General features: G+C 37.1%; 1 protein-coding gene across 5 annotated transcripts in view; it reads right to left on the minus strand.

Moving 5' to 3' along the window:
• Positions 1-17004, minus strand: part of PRRC1 (proline rich coiled-coil 1) — a 28285-nt gene that overhangs the window by 3946 nt on the left and 7335 nt on the right. For all 5 annotated transcript variants that reach the window (XM_057404392.1, XM_057404390.1, XM_057404393.1 and 2 more), the window contains exons 3-7: positions 13145-13287; positions 9420-9522; positions 5133-5296; positions 3702-3805; positions 1604-1706 (exon numbers count right to left, since the gene is read on the minus strand). In XM_057404392.1, the coding sequence (XP_057260375.1) occupies positions 1604-1706; positions 3702-3805; positions 5133-5296; positions 9420-9522; positions 13145-13287 (617 nt within the window). The remainder of the gene's footprint in view (positions 1-1603; positions 1707-3701; positions 3806-5132; positions 5297-9419; positions 9523-13144; positions 13288-17004) is intronic.

Raw genomic sequence — 17004 nt, forward strand, 5'->3', positions numbered from 1 at the left:
AAAAAAATCATTTGGTTCCTATCGGTGCTCCACATAGAATGTGACAATAATTTAATTAGTAACTTCACATTGATTTCATAGCATCATAGAATGATTTGGGTTGGAAAGGACCTTTAAAGATCATCTAGTCAATTAAGTTGTATCTGCATTATCAATATTTTTTTTCCTTAGCTTCATATCTTTCCTGACTCCTTTCGAAAAGCATTCTGGAGAACTAAAGAGAGACTGAGCAACAACAGTATTTCTCCTTTTTCCACTTGTCAGCTTTTCAAAATTGTAAGAACTCTGAAATATAAGAACTAAAACCAATCCAAAAACATTCACTCTATTGGAGTAAGTAGTAACAAGAAAAAAAAAAACCACCATAAACAGTTACTATTTGTTTTCTCAAAACAGTCCCCTGAGGGTCAAAGCCCAGTTTGTTTTGAAATTCTTCACAGAAACATTTACTTAAAAATAATTCTCAGAGCAGAGTTAACTCATTTATGACTCATACGTTCCTTCAGGCAATACACAGTGACTGGAGTTTGGAATAATTCCTAGTGCATGTCCAAAGAAATGTAAACAATCTCACGAATAATTTCTGTTGGTGATATTTAAGACCTTCATACTACTGCATTATTTTAAATGGGATGAACCATGACATTTCCAAGATTAAAATCTCTCCATTTCAGAAATTTTCAATCCCTGTCAGGACAGGACAGTCAAGAAGAGGAAATCAGCCTTGAATTTTAGGTAACAGTCTGTTATGTTCATAGTGGAATTAAGTCCAAGCCCAACTCTGAAGAAGGGGTATCCTTTATTCATTTATTAGGGATAATTTTTCAGAATACTAATCAGTAAAGTATGCAGTCTGTTTGGTGGTAAATAACAACATAAATACCAAGGCTTTATGAGCTTTAGTAAAAATTGCATGGCAAAATCTCAATTTAAAAATTTCTGCCTAAATGAAGTGTAAGGTATGTCACTGACTTGCTAACATGTACATGTATGCACAGACAACTCACTATTATGCAGTTTTGTTGGCATTAACACTCTAATATATATGTGAAGTAAGTTAATTAAAGAAAACTAAGCCTTTGGATGGATAAAAGTGGTTACTGCACTTCTCTGTGCAGTTGCTTAGTGCATTTTGTAAGGTGCTCCTTCCACACCTGAGGAAGAATGAGTACTCTTACCTTATCAACATAAAGATTCATGAGGGTTAAGTCTAAGTCACTGAACCAGACTGATATTTCAATTCTTAAAATTATATTTCATTTTTCATGGAGTATTTCTTGGTGGTTAATTTCTTCTTAGATAATATTTCCTCTTAATTAATTTCTTCTTGGAATATTTCTTCGTTATTAGAAAAGTAAAACTAGTGCTTTCAAGTGCCTTGTATTTTAGAATGAGACTACTGAACAAAAATTGCTTTGCAACAAATGCCTGATGATTTTTAGGTAATACATAAATACGATTCAAAAATAGTTTTTATCCTAGTTTCATAAATTAAAACATTCAAGTGGGGTGACTGCAAGTACTGACATCTTAAGTGAAATTAAACCTTAAGTCTTATGTCTTAACTGTTAATCCAACATTTGTAACAACAGTGAAAACTCACCTGCTGAACGTACTGCAAAGGCACAGGTGTTGCTTGGGTAAAAGCTTCCAGATGAATTCCATGAATGGGATCCTCAATAATCAGACATCCAATGTCAAACCACCTGCAATGATATACAAGCTACTTTATTTCTGAGTACTGAGCATCACCCAATTGAAAAACAACATGCTAGCAGTTGAACTGTGACCATTTTACCAATTCTACCACAAATGTAGTAATAACGAGTTTCATCAGTTTTCTCGTATTTTTCAAGTAAAATTTACACATAGCTATTTTTATATATATAAAATTATACTGCATATGTATGCACGTGAAATACATAATATACTTTAAAATATATAAAATATATTTAAAATTTACAGATCAAAAAACCCACAGAAATTTGGTGGGGTAGGCATATGTGCAGATACATTCTTTTGGCCATAGTTACTATGCTTTTAGAGAATGTTTCTTATTGAGATAACCTGCCCTAACAATTAAGAAAAAAAAAATCTATCATTCATGTTCTATATTCAGAAGATTTTTTGGTATGTGTAATTTTATAACAACCATTTAAATGACTTATTCAGAGAAACACTTCCACATCTTTCTGAAAGGTGCCTGCTGTAGCATACACAGTAAAGGCTACAGAAGCAGTACCCAAAATGGTTCCCTATTTAGCCTGCAAAAACATTATATCATTTCTCCTATCAACAAGCTAACACACTGACATAATCCAAATAAAATCATGGACAATGCACCGACATTAACTCACTGTATTCAATTCCTGTAACAGTTTTACAGTTCAGTTGCCACAGGAGAAACATGCTCCAGGGAAAGCACAAACACAAAACCAAGGCCAAGTCTCAGACTTAAAAAGTATTATTGTAGGTTTTGTTTCATATATATATTATATACTGTATTTTGGGAAATAAAGGTGTTGTTCTAAAACGAAATGCAAGACTCTAATTTTAAGAAATGACTGGGTGAGCCATGTAAGTTTCATGTTAAGAGTTTAGTGGAGCAAGACAGGAAGAAGTATTTCACTTATGTCACCTATGTAGCAGGGAACAGAGCGATGATGCCCACTGAATAAAAATTAAAGCATCTGTTAAGTTATTGTTCGCTTCTATTGTAACTAATATCAAAGATCAAGGTGTTCTTGGGGCCTGTCATGTGTGGAGAGAAGAGTTATCATTCCCTTCAGTACACTTCAGTCATGGTTGAGCTCTTTCATGTTGAATTCTTTAAGCAACATTTTCATATTTAGGAATGACAGAATTCAAAGGACAAGAACAGCAATTACTCTGAAACAGAGATTTCACTGTCACATTTAATCCTTCCTGGTAATATGATAAAACATCTAAATCAGACTAGATGCAAATAAATCCTAAACAAAATCTAAACCACTTCCTAATTCTATTTACTGTAGAAAATTCACCATCTACCTTCCACTAAGGATACTAAATGTACCTTTAAAAATGCACAAAACATTAGAAAAAAAACATAGTTTGTATTAAAAACAACATGATGTTGTCCTTAATGTTTTGGAAATTAATTATAAAGCTACTTCAAGAACTGTCTGTCAAAAAGCACGTTATGAAATCAAGTTGTATTTGGAAACACCATTGTTACGTCTGTGAAGTGCAAATCAAAAGCAGTAAACACACTCTCAATGAAAGCAAACTAGATAATATATTATCTGATAAAATGATATTGCTACAAATGAACTACAAGTCACAGAACATCTCCCAGTGTACTTTCTGAACTGAATACAATTTTGGAGAAAGCAAAGAAACACGAGTTTTGCTCACAGGAGTGAGCAAACCACTAGCTAAATTCCAAGTTTTACAGCTATTTAGTTTTGTCATTTCAGTGTAACTTCATTGTGTTTTTATATTGTGAATCTTGAAAAAATCGATGAGGATTTTGTATGTTAAAGTCTCAAGGACAAAAAGCTGAACATCATCACCAAACTCAAGTCTGCCAGACCAATACTGAAGACAAACTCTCTCCTTTCTTCCGCTCAGAGTGATTCTGCCAGCAACAATTTTTTAGGCCCCTTTGAGTCCTTTCCCCTGCATCCCACCTTCCCCTGGAATGTATGTGAAGTTCTCACTTGTCAGGAAGCAATTCCTCAATGAAGCTTTCTGCTGATACAGCGGGCTGTTTTTCATGTATTACTCCTGTCCGACGCAAGCTGTCTATTCTTTCTTGGGCTCCCTAAATGATAACACAAGCTGTTAAAGACAACATTCTCTTTGAATCACAACATAGTACAATGCTTGCAGGTTAATGCAAAAAGAATACTAGAACATACTTTTCAAGTTAAACAGAAAACGTGATTTTTAAAACTTACTCTTATTTCAACATTAGAAAAATAAACAAAAAAAACCCAAACCTCATGAAAAGCCACAATGGAATCCCTAACAGCAACAAAAAATAGACAAACCTGATAAAATATTCTGAGTTTATTATTTTTCCCTGAAAAAGACCTAGATTCCTAACCTGTTACTGTGACAAGTTTCATTATTAGTTAAAGCATCAGTATGTATGACTGTTATTCATACTGACATTTTTGCAGATTTGTTGGGTCATTTAAGAGCACTGGACCAACTCTGGAAGAGTAAGGGAAAGAATCGCTTTCCTGTGTTTCCTATCCAACTAAGATGAAGGAAGCATTTGCTCCAAACCTCTCATTACTCTGAAGCTGTAATAGAAATACTACTCCTACCCTGCAGCAGCTAAACAGTTAAAGGAACAGTATACTCCTTACCTCAACATAAAATTGTATCAGCTAATATGCTGCTATGAGGATAGGTTTTACTCATCTGTGCGCACTGCCACAGCAGTTAGGAGAAAACTTTCTTTTTACTAAGTAAATGATTTGCTTGTATTTAAGAAGCAGAATACTAAATAGTTGTTTTTGAGGGTTTTAGTTACTGGCCAGGGAGGTAGTTACATATAAATATACCTGATGACCACGTACATTTTTAAAATCTGATGAAACAACTTTTGATAACACTTGCAGCCAGCACAGCTGTTTGCAAGGCTGCAGAGTGAATCCTCACTTTTAAAACACACCACAGATCTGGTTGAGAAGATACCTGACAAGTGCTGATCAAACTATTACTGATCTACAGAATTAGTGGGGAGAAAACTCAGTTTTAAATAAACTTTTAATTTCTAGCATTTCCAACATGTGTGCTAGTAAGTCTAAGAAATACCTGCTATACTTTGAAACTACAGTACTATCACAATGTATGATAGATGTGATGGCAATCAATGACAGTGTAAGAAAACTGACATGAATATCATTCGTTGTGAATGCCTTTGCAAAAAAAAAAAAAAAAAAACAAAACCCCTGAAACTATTTCACCAAGTAGCTTCAAACTGGTCTAATGACTCAGATGGCAATTAAAAAAAAAAAAAAGTATACTTATCTCACAATTGCCCTCCCCTTTACAGGAAATCAGATTTTTGTAGGTGAATGATTCTATGCTCTCTCTTTGCATTGGAGGTACTTCAGTGCTGTTACAGATCAACTTACTTTTAAACCTGCTGCATAGCCTACAGGTTGGGGTGCAATGTTAGACTGAGCCGCCTCTCCAGTAACAACCGCCATTCCAAAGACTTCTTGAAAGGCATCTCGAATTGCTGCAACTTTTACCTCTTTATTAGAAGTAACCACTATGTCCAGTTCTCCCCCAGTTTCTGTAAAATACATACATATATAATCATAGAATCAGCTAGGTTGGAAAAGACCTTTAAGATCATGAAGTTCAACCATTACCCCAGGACTGCCAAGACCACCATCAAACCGGTCACTAAGGGCCTCATCTACATGTTTTTTTGAATACTTCAGGGACAGTGACTCCACCACTGCCCTGGGCAGCCTGTTCCAATGTCTGATCACTCTCTCTGTGAAGAATTTTTTCCTAATATCCAATCTAAACCTCCCCTGATGCAGCTTGAGGCCATTATTTCTTGTCCTATCACTTGTTACTTGTGAGAAGAGACCAATCCCCACATCACCACAATCTCCTTTCAGGTAGTTGTAAAGAGTGATAAGGTCCCCCTGGGCCTTCTCTTCTCCAGACTAAACAGCCCCAGTTCCCTCAGACATTCCTCATCAAGACTTGCGCTCCAGACCCTTCACCAGCTTTGTTGCCCTCTTCTGGGCCCACTCCAGCATCTCAATGTCTTCCTTGTAGCAAGGGACCCAGAACTGAACACAGGATTCTAAGTGCAGCCTCACAAGCGCTAAGTACTGGATGCTCATGTATTTTTCCTCATTCACATTATAAACTAGTTCAAGTACATTCTCTCTTAAAAAACTATGCTTCAGAGTTGCTCTCCTCTTTCTTTGCCACTGTATCAAAGTAACTTAGGAAGTAGAAGTTAGGTGAAGAACTAAGTAATTCAAGAATGAAGGACAGACAACTGCAACTGATGTTTATTCAGCAACTGGAAAAAAAAAACCTCATACCACTCATTTAAGATGACAATGGATTTAGAAGAATAACTTGGACATCCATTCCTGAAGATATTTTGGTGTTCTGCAAAGGGGTAAGGAATGTTTATGTAACACAAAAAGTCTTCCTTATGAAAGAGATACACAGATGTAGTTCATAAAATCCAGTGAACAGTTATCAACCTTTAAAAGAAAGGCTCGTATTACTTTATAGGCATCTGTGGACTGTGAATTTTATTGCCTGTCTGCCTCCCTACAGCTTTATCCTGATTTAGACATTTATGGAACAAAATTTACGGAATATCTATAGAACAAAAAAGTTGTATTTCTGAATTACTTCCATATGACAGTACCTTCATAAAGAGGGTGAGTTTTCACTAAGCTTCTTTAGAATAAAACAGTTAATGAATTAAAACATTTCTAGAAGGAAGTAAATACTAAGGTTACAAATCTCTGCCCTATCTCCACAACCTGCAACTATAAAAAAAGGCAGTATTTTAATAGCCAAGATGTATACAGGTGCTTTCCCTAACAACATGACTTCAGAAAAGTTTGAGATAACTACTGAATTCACAGTATCACAGTATGCTAGAGATTGGAAGGGACCTCAAAAGATCATCTAGTCCAATCCCCCTGCCGGAGCAGGAATACCTAGATAAGGTTACACAGGAATGTGTCCAGGCGGGTTTTGAATGTCTCCAGGGAAAGAGACTCCACAACCTCCCTGGGCAGCCTGTTCCAGTGTTCCGTCACCCTCACTGAGAAGTTTCTTCTCAAGTTTAAGTGGAACCTCTTGTGTTCCAGTTTGTACCCATTACCCCTTGTCCTATCATTGTTTGCCACTGAGTAGAGCCTGGCTCCATCCTCGTGACACTCCCCCTTTATATATTTATATACACTAATAAGGTCACCCCTCAGTCTCCTGTTCTCCAAACTATAGAGACCCAGCTCCCTCAGTCTTTCCTCATAAGGAAAGCTCCCTTAATCATCTTAGTTGTCCTGCGCTGGACTCTCTCCAGCAGCTCCCTGTCCTTCTTGAACTGAGGGGCCCAGAACTGGACACAATATTCCAGATGCGGTCTCACCAGGGCAGAGTAGAGGGGAAGGAGGACCTCTCTCGACCTACTAACCACCCCCTTCTAATACACCCCAGGATGCCATTGGCCTTCTTGGCCACAAGGGCACAGTGTTGGCTCATGGTCATCCTGTCGTCCACTAGGACCCCCAGGTCCCTCTCCCCTACACTGCTCTCTAACAGGTCGTTCCCCAACCTATACTGGAACCTGGGGTTGTTCCTGCCCAGATGCAGGACTCTACACTTTCCCTTGTTGTATTTCATCAAGTTACTCCCTGCCCAACTCTCCAGCCTGTCCAGGTCTCACTGGATGGCAGCACAGCCTTCTGGCATGTCAGCCACTCCTCCCAGCTTAGTGTCATCAGCAAACTTGCTGATAGTACACTCAATTCCCTCATCTAAATCGTTGATGAATATATTAAATAATACTGGTCCCAGTACTAACCCTTGAGGCACTCCACTAGTTATAGGCCTCCAACTAGACTCCGCCCCATAGACTACAACTCTCTGGCTTCTCTCCTTCAGCCAGTTCACAGTCCACCTCACTACCTGATCATCCAGTCCACACTTCCTCATTTTAGCCGTGAGGATGCTGTGGGAGACTGTGTCAAATGCTTTGCTAAAGTCAAGGTAGACCACATCCACCGCTCTGCCATCATCCATCCACCGTGTTATTTCCTCATAAAAGGCTATGAGATTGGTCAAGCAAGATTTCCCCTTGGTGAAGCCATGCTGACTGCCCCTCATAACCCTCTTATCCTTGATATGCCTTAAGATGGCACCAAGGATAAGGTGTTCCATCACTTTCCCAGGGATGGAGGTGAGGCTGACCGGTCTATAGTTACCCGGGTAACTATTCATTTACTCTAACTGAATCTTACAAGCAAAGCATTTTATTAGAATTACTTCCTCTAGGTAATGTTATTCCATCCAATGAATAGTGTATCAAAACATCCAAACCACAACTGGATACTGTCAGATCCTATTTTAAAAAGGAATGGTCATAATTGCAATAGAAACCTTAAATACAGTTTGCCAAATTGTGCATAATTAACATTTACTCTGGTTTTGCATTGCATCCCTCTACTCAGAAACTTTCTCAGTTGCTGGCTGGCCTTCTCACTGATTTCATATCCCACTGTCTCCTCAGTAGTCAGTTGCTGAGATATTTTTCCTTAAATGTAACACAATTAACTACTCAATAATTCGGTTCTCCTCCTTTTATGCCACATATTGTCCACTGGATTAGAACAATAGTGCAGAAATGCAGTTAAACGGATCACAGAATAGGTCCACCTGAAAAACAGCTTAGAAAACAAAATGCAAGAACATTTTAATAGTTTGTTCTCAGTCTTATCAGCTTCATGACCAGTTTCACCTACATGCAGACAAAGGGCAGTACTGGCAGAACCAAGGAGGAAGACTGCTTACCAGACTGCTGGAAAAAAAAAACAAAACAAAACCAACAACAACAACAAAACCACCACCAACAACAACAAAACAAAACAAACTATCACACTGGACAATTTATGTCTGTTGCTTCACCATTATAAAGCAGAAATTTCACTTTGGCTATATGCCACATGTAATGTACTCTAGTAAAAAATGCTGAATACCACAACAAACTGTAACTGAAATACTGTGCTCTTCCTTCCTGGCTCAGTGCGTTTCAGACTTCACAAGACTATTTTAGAATTTTAAAGTTCCTACTAACTGAATCAGAAACTGCTTCAAGTTTGATGAATTTCTTAAAAATAGTGCAAATACCATTAGGTAGAAAAGTGCAACAGAGAAAAGAAAGTCTCAAAAGCTATGTAAATACCTCTGTTCTATACCTCTCAGAGTATGCCTACCTTTTGGCTTGTTTTAGCTCTAATGTGACACAGTACTATTTAAGCATGCGATCCAGCAGAAAACATACGGTGTGTTTAAACTCAGCTCCATAAGGCTTAAATAGAGACACAGTGGGAGAAAATAATATGCTGTAGAGGGATTATAGGGAAGTCTCTTGACTTTTATTTTTAACTTCATCTTTCACTATCTGAATCTGAATTAAAGGGTATTACTGTGCCATTATCTGAACTACAGCAGAATACAAAAGTAAAAGACACACATACAAAGTCAGCCTTCAAAATGAGTTTCAGCAGATAAATCACTTGATAAATCAATACAGTATTGTGACTGTGAATTAACACACTACATATAGAAACTTCAAGTGTAAAAGTAGTGTGCTATTAACCTCTCCAACATTTAAAGGTATTACTTAATGGTTTGTCATAAATACTTACTGATATATGGAACCATGCCAGGATCCAGTGTTGTGATCATGGTCTCCACTGAATGTTTGGTTTTGTCAAGAACAGACTTCACCATGGGATTCTCAGCTACACCCTAAATTTAAGCAAAAAATTTAAGCAAAACATCTTTTGTTTTGATTTTTTTTTTCCTTGAGAAACTCAAAATGTTACAGTTAAAAAAAAACCAAAACAAATAAAAAGCAAATATTAAGCTGCTTTGTGTTTTTCTTACTACATTTACACTTCATAACACCTACTGCATCTCACTCCTCAACACAAACACTACAGAATGTGGCTATCACTGCATGAGTTTTCAGTTAAAACATGAAGTTCAAATATCACCTTTACCATCCTTTTCTGCATTAATGCAGGAGCAGTACCACCGGTGATAGTGGGCAATAAACTTGATCTAGTTCTATTCTGGAGCATTTAAAAAAAATGTAGATTCCTAATGCTACTTATAGGTATCATAAGACTAAGTAGCTAGATTTAGACTGTGGTAACTCAAGCTGAACAGTCTCCTTTACTAATGTTCTTAAAGACAATAGGATCTATTTTTGAATGGCTCATTATTAACAAATATTTCTAGAGCAATTCAGCTGGAAGTCCTCAGTTTATAAATAGATTTTTAACATTGCTGGAAAAATGTTCAACATTCTCCAGCCAAGTCATAGGTGGAGCTGCTGACAGACCTAAAAATTCATTAAATATAAACCCAAACACTGCCCTGTGTCTTGCATAGTCTTAATTAATGTCGGCATCTCATCAAAAGCTTATCTGAATTCAGATAAGATCAACGGGTGAAAGAAGAAAAATACCAATGCTGAATCACTGGAAGATAAAGCACTGGAAACTATTTCACAGAAATCTTTTGGCAAACTTCTTCAGTAAACAGGCTGTTTTCAGTCCAATATTAAAACTGCACATGCTTGTATCTGTTTCATTAAATGACAAACATGACACAGGACAGCACTGTGCACATACATACATCTTTCCACTTGCATAATACACTACACAGTATTCCAGAGAACTGCAGAATCAGAGTAGTTTTAATTATTTCAGAATAAGTTTTGCTCAGCAAGCTTCTTTCCCATAAACAATACAATGGTTTGGGTTGGAAGGGACCTTACCTATTGCCGTGGTTTAAACCGAACCAGACAGCTCGTTCACTCACTCCCCCGCCTTCTTTCCCTCCCCCTACTCCCGGAGGGACAGAGAGAAGAATCGAAAAGAATGCAACTCCCACGGGCTGAGATAAGAACAGTTTAGTAACTAAGGTATAACACAAATCACTACAGCTACCACCAGTGATAATAATGATAAAGGAAATAACAAGGGAAGAGAATACAACATCTCACCACCAGCCAACCGATAACTCGCCCCCCCCAGCCCAAGTTCTGACCGATACCTCCTCCAAACCTGCCATCCTAGCCCTTCCGTGTAACTCTCAGTTACATCCTGGGCATGACGTGCTGTGGTATGGAATATCTCTTTGGTTAGTTTGAGTCAAGTGTCCTGTCTCTGCTTCCTCCCAGCTTCCCCTCCTCCCTGGCAGAGCATGAGGCTCACAAAGTCCTTGGCCAAACCAAAACGTCATTGTTATCAGCTCTGTTCCCAGGCCGAAAGTCAAAACACAGCACTGCACCAGCTACCAAGAAGGAGAAAAATGACTGCTACTGCTGAACCCAGGACACCTATCACCTAGTTCCATCCCCTCTGCCATGGCCAGGGACACCTTCCACTAGAACAGGATGCTCAAAGCCACATCCAACCTTTGAATGTTTTCTTTGTAGCAAGCTTAAAAACAACCCCAACCAACCAACCGAAAACAAAAAATCCCACACTTCTACAGACACTGTGACATCGTTTGGCTACTAATAATGATGATTATCTTATCCTATGTCTCACACTGAAACAGTTTACCACTGGGTTTAGGCACTCTTCTAAATGCTGTGCAGAACACTAAGCCTCACTGCAGAATTTGGTAAAGAAAACAGAACACTTACTCACTCATACACAATTAAGCTTTTTCAAACCAGAGCCCACTATAGCCACTGTTTATCATGAATACAAGACTTTTCTGAATGGCAGCATTCACTCAGTAATACATAAACTCTTGTGACTACTCATGTACCCACAGAATGCCATCAAGAACAAGGAAGTTTAAATTCCTCCTTCAGCTCTCCCACAACATGAAGTTTCTCTGTTGTTTTAACAAAAACAGAGCACTATGAGATCCTCAGAAACATTTAAAGTATGAATTTCCAGTTCTTGTATCATTCCAATAATGCAAAGCCAAGCAGTACTTCTTCAATCAGCAGTCTGCCTGCCTAACTAACACAAGGTCATTATACATCTCGCAAAGATAATCAGATTCCTGAGTAGCAAGAAGCAGTTGCTTCTACCTGTGGAAGATGCCTTTATGTTCATCAGCCTAGCACAAATATTGATAAATAGTCCATAGCTTTATACGAATACAAAACAGGACACCTTTTGGATCCTACTGGTATAAAGGCAACAGTAATATGGTTGAGATTGGCTTTTCAAGTAATTTGCAATGGCAAGCTCTAGTATTTTCAAAATGGCTACAGAATCATGTTACCAAAAAAATGTTCCCTTCTGAAACATTACCATCTATTATGAATATTAAGAGGTGCATAACTGAGAGGAGGATATTATTTAAAGGAAGACAGAAGATGTGTTTTTATGATCATGAAAACACATCTCTCCTTCAAAGGGGCAGCAAGACAACTTTGTTTTCACCATACTGACAGAGGATTATTCTTGCTTTTTAAGACTGTATCACTGTCAAGATGTGTATTCCTGGAGGAACAGAGGGCTCAGTCTGCCATAACACAACTGTTTCTCCCAGCTCTTCATGCTCAAAAGGGCTTGAAAGCCACTCCAAAATTCTGCAACCCCATCGAGATATCTTCTCCATTCTTCCTTCACTTCTAGTATGAGACAGTACAAAAAAACTGTTACTCTTGAAGACGTTTCAGTGTTCATTTGTAGCCCTTACACCTTTTTGCCACAATCTTTGACTCTACTTACATGTCACATTTGTCACAACTCCAAAAACGGTATAGGCTAGTGAAACTCTAATAAGCTGACGTTGCTGCTTATTTCCTCTGTATGATTAGATCATATCACAAGGAGTATCCGTTCTGCACTATATACTCCATGCCTTGCAGCAGAACAGAAAAATCCTACATCTCTTAAACACTTCTCAGGTAAACTCTTCTTTGATTGAGGAACTGAAGAAAATTTATTTTCCTCTCCTTGAAGGGACATTTTTGTTCTGTAACAGGCAAGACTGTATCCCACAGAAATCAAATTCAGCTCGTTAGAGAATAATAAAGAAACATGATATACAAAGAACTCTGGTGAGGTAAAACACACTTTTTCTACATCCAGTCACTGTAAAGTAAAAATTAGCCTTCAGATCTTAAAGGGGTCCTAAAGCTTCCCCAATTTAAGAACAAGTGACAGAACTTGTTAGGTATGCATATCTTCCTGTCACAGCAACATATCAACCTAAAACACCAGCATTTGTACACTCCTCCATCCTTCATACAAAGGAAGAGCAAAAGCATAGTTTCAGCCACCTTGCATATGAGGCCAGAGAGAGATTTATAGCAACATGCATTTAAAATATGTCTCCTAGTCAGCAAAACCAGTAATTCCTCATTAAGTGTACAGACAAACCCCCATACCTTTATAAATCCCCACAGCCCTCCTGTGGCAGTTGATACTCTGGGGTCATCATGCTCCTCAGGAAAAGTGATTGTAGAATCCGTTCCAGGAGCCAAAGCTGATGACAGATTTGCTTGTTGCGTAACAGGATTTGCCAAAGCACCTAGGAACGGGGGAAAATAACTCACAAGTGTTCTCTTATTTTACTGCATTTAATTTATTATACTGTAGGAACACACAATAGCTTAACAAGAAAATAAGCAGGAAGAACAGAACACTTGGCTGATTCACTTCATTTCTTGAAGGCCCCAGAACAATTCTGCTTATTAAAGGTTAGCAGATATAACTACTCTAAAAGACTTCAACAATACCTGCTATTAGAACAGAGACTGCCTGTACATTATGCATAAAATTAAACAGTGATTTTTTTCTTAGTAAGTTAGTCTAACAGTAGTGCTTTTTATTGTATTCAAATTTTCAGAATAATCCCTCATTAGGGATTATTAGAAGAAAAAAGAGGAATGGGTGTTGCTCTCTGAACAGAGATAAGAATGATCTCACACATAATAGAAGAAAGAGAAGTAGGAAATTTTCTAACCCTGAGTGCTGGAAATCAGTAGCAACAGAAAAAGAAGCAAGCAAATGAATAGCTTTACATAATTCAAAGGAAAACAAAAGAAACTCAAAAAAGGATAAAATTTAAGCATGAGCCTTTGCTCCATTACTCAAGTCTATTTTAACAGATTTTCCAGTCTGGCTCTCAACTGATCCTTAGATTAGCTAATTTTGCTCTCTAAGCCAAGTTTAGCTAGAAAATTATGTCAGAAAAATAGAAATGACCATTTTTTGTAGCAGTAACCTACTGGATCAGCTCAAGCATCTCACTAGTCTCAGCCAATGACAGTAAACTATATGCCAAGCTGCACTAATGCAGTGGTCTTCAAACTTTATCTCACACACTTATCAGTAAAAAAATTATGAGCATGCAAATCCCATGCAATTTCTAATTTATTTACACATATCACTGTAGTGTAGTATATTATGTGTATCACAAAACATACACAAATGTTAAAAGGACGTGATAAAGAGGAATTTTTTTTAATTATTTAACAGTACAAATCAATATAATAATATGTCAATAACTACTGACATGCTATATAATTATTATTAATAATATTTTATGTGAGTAACGTGATTGAAGAAGCCCCCTTATTTTTTAAACCTTGGTTTAACACCACGATGTGAAACTTTGGTTTGATGTTCAGACAATTCTGACACAGCTTTAATGGCTGCAATTGCTAGAAAAGATACCTCACAAAGGTATAGAGATCTAAATGGCAGAACTGCATCACTGTCTGTGCTTACTAAATCATGCTACTTATTTTCAACTCTCACTAACCAGTCATACAAAAAAATTTTCTTGAAATTCAGCTGCAAATTCCCATCTTCAGTGATATCAATCAATTTTCTTGCAACTAATCAGAAGGTAGTGCAACTTAGTATTTTTAAAAATGGGTTGAAGCCCCACTGAAACTCTTTGGAATTTTTTTACATAGGTCAGGAAGTCCTCTTTGCAAGTTTATGTAAACAGATGTGACAGCTTTTATATGACACTTGCACTGCTTATGGCAGTAGGACTGCATAATGTTGGAAACATTTCCAAGTACGGATTTTTAAAATGCTCTCTCAAAAGCATGACTTTCCTACAAAAAGTAGTTACTGCATCACTCTTTATTAAAATACTACCTTTACCTTGAAGGGACAAAGTACGAGTGCAATTTTTTTTTAAAACAGATACTAGGCAGCACACTGGTGACAGCTACTTGTCATGACAGGAAACATCAGCAAATCTGGGAGACTTCTCTTTATGTAAAAGAAAATTGTTCATGCCACCTTTAAGTCCAACAACTCTTTTAAACACCTTGCCATATGGCAACCAGCAAACCTTTATGCAATACAAAAAAAAAAATTCATAGTCTCTCCCCATCTCAAAAAAAAAAATTACTATTTAATTTTCATTAAATTAACTACATTGATGACATCCTGTAGCACTTTGTGCACTTTTGGCTCTTGTTTCTTTGTTGCAACAGCTTGCTAAAGAATGAGGCAACGAATAAATTTAACATATGGCGATACCTCTAACATTATTCCCTAGAATCTATTTTTATCCTAGTCAGAGTAACTGCTCCATCTGTGGTTATAATTACACAGTTTTAATAAAAACTTTGCATTTATTAAAGAAGTCATTTACTGTTGAGGATAAATCTTCTCTGGCACATCCCTCCTTTAGCATTTGACAATAAAATAGTTATTTCTGTATCTTATTACTGTAACAGAATTTAGCAAAAGCAGTAAGCTGAGACATGTTAGAAACATCTGTACTTCCAGGCAACTTTACAGGAAACCTGCCATGCTGTGTCATTTCTTCTAATACTTGTTTCTTCAAATCTTCAGCAACATTTTCTATGCTTCTTCCAACAGTATCTGCCGACGAATACATTTTAGCTTGTCACCATACCGCTTTCCATGTATTATTTCAGAAATTTTAACCATATCAGGAAGAGCAAGTATTTCCCCAATGTAAACAGCTTTTTATCTTCACTATTAAATAAGCAATTTCCAAAGAGGCTGATAAAGACTTATGAGAATGCATACTATTATGACTTGAAACATTTAAAAAAAAGAAAAAAAAATAGGCTTTCATATTCTTAGTTTTTAGATGTCTTGCTAATTATAGTGGCTTCATACTATCCTTACCTATTATCTCAAGACACAATGTACACTTAGAGTAAGGTATATCATTAACAATACCAGATGTAAATATATATTTCAAATAGTCCTCAAAAAATTAATATCTTTTTGCCAACTTTATGTCAGATCCAATTAGACTGTTAGCCATACTACAAGATAAAAACAATGGCCAAGAGTTCGTATTAGGAGTCAGAGAAGTCTCAATGTTTCACTTTCTTCCGGTTTGCCCATGCTTGCATTATAAGTAGTATTTTCAATGCACTGTCTTTTTGCAGGAACCTTTTTTGAGTCACTTGTCCATTTTGTGAGGGTTAATATAGTTAAAACTAGATAACGTAACCCCTAAATTGTCTTGAGCAGGCACACAAACTGCAAGGCATTGCAGCATAATGAAAGTGAGCAAACGAGTGATGGTGACGCTGTCAACCCCTTTGCATTGTGGAACACCCACTCTTCCCTCAGGACATGTGAATGTCCCAACATATGAATCGAGTGAAGACACTCATGTCAAGCTGTATATTAAATATCAGCAAAGCTTCATTTCTTATTTTTCAAATAAGAAGAAATACTAATGAAGGTCTAGTATTTTTTCCCACACCCCTGCGAATTGCTTTGCACACCCCCTGGGTTAAGGGCACTCCACTTTGGAGTCCACTGCACTTAGTGCAACTCATAAGAACAATATCAGGTGTGTCAGAAAATGAACTATTTGGGGTTCAGATTCTTGAAAAATCAGGTAAAGTGTTTTGATTACCACCCACAATATTAAAAACCAAGTGATTATTCATGTTTACTACAATCCCCTAGAATACTGTAAATTTCTTTGGTTTTAAATTCCCTTCTACATTGCCCATTCTAAATGTGCGCTGTACTGGAAGGTATTATTTGCCTTAAAAAAAACACAGGTGCATCCACAAGACTTCATTAAAAAGTTTCAAGAATAAAAAATTATTTAATATATTCTGTCAGATGTATGTCAGGTAACGAGCACACTTCTATGATTAAGAAACAATTTAAATTCTTCCAATTAGTCTGGAGAAGAGCACTGTAACTATGCTGATTGCAGTGGTTTTGGATGAACTGTTGTGCTTCAAAAAGCATGAATAAATGTGACCAAGCTGCTGAGAAA

Source organism: Pezoporus wallicus, unplaced genomic scaffold, assembly GCF_028554395.1.
Source record: "Pezoporus wallicus isolate ANWC-B61680 ecotype Strahan unplaced genomic scaffold, APGP_CSIRO_Pwel_v1 contig_7293, whole genome shotgun sequence".
Lineage (NCBI taxonomy): Eukaryota > Metazoa > Chordata > Aves > Psittaciformes > Psittacidae > Pezoporus > Pezoporus wallicus.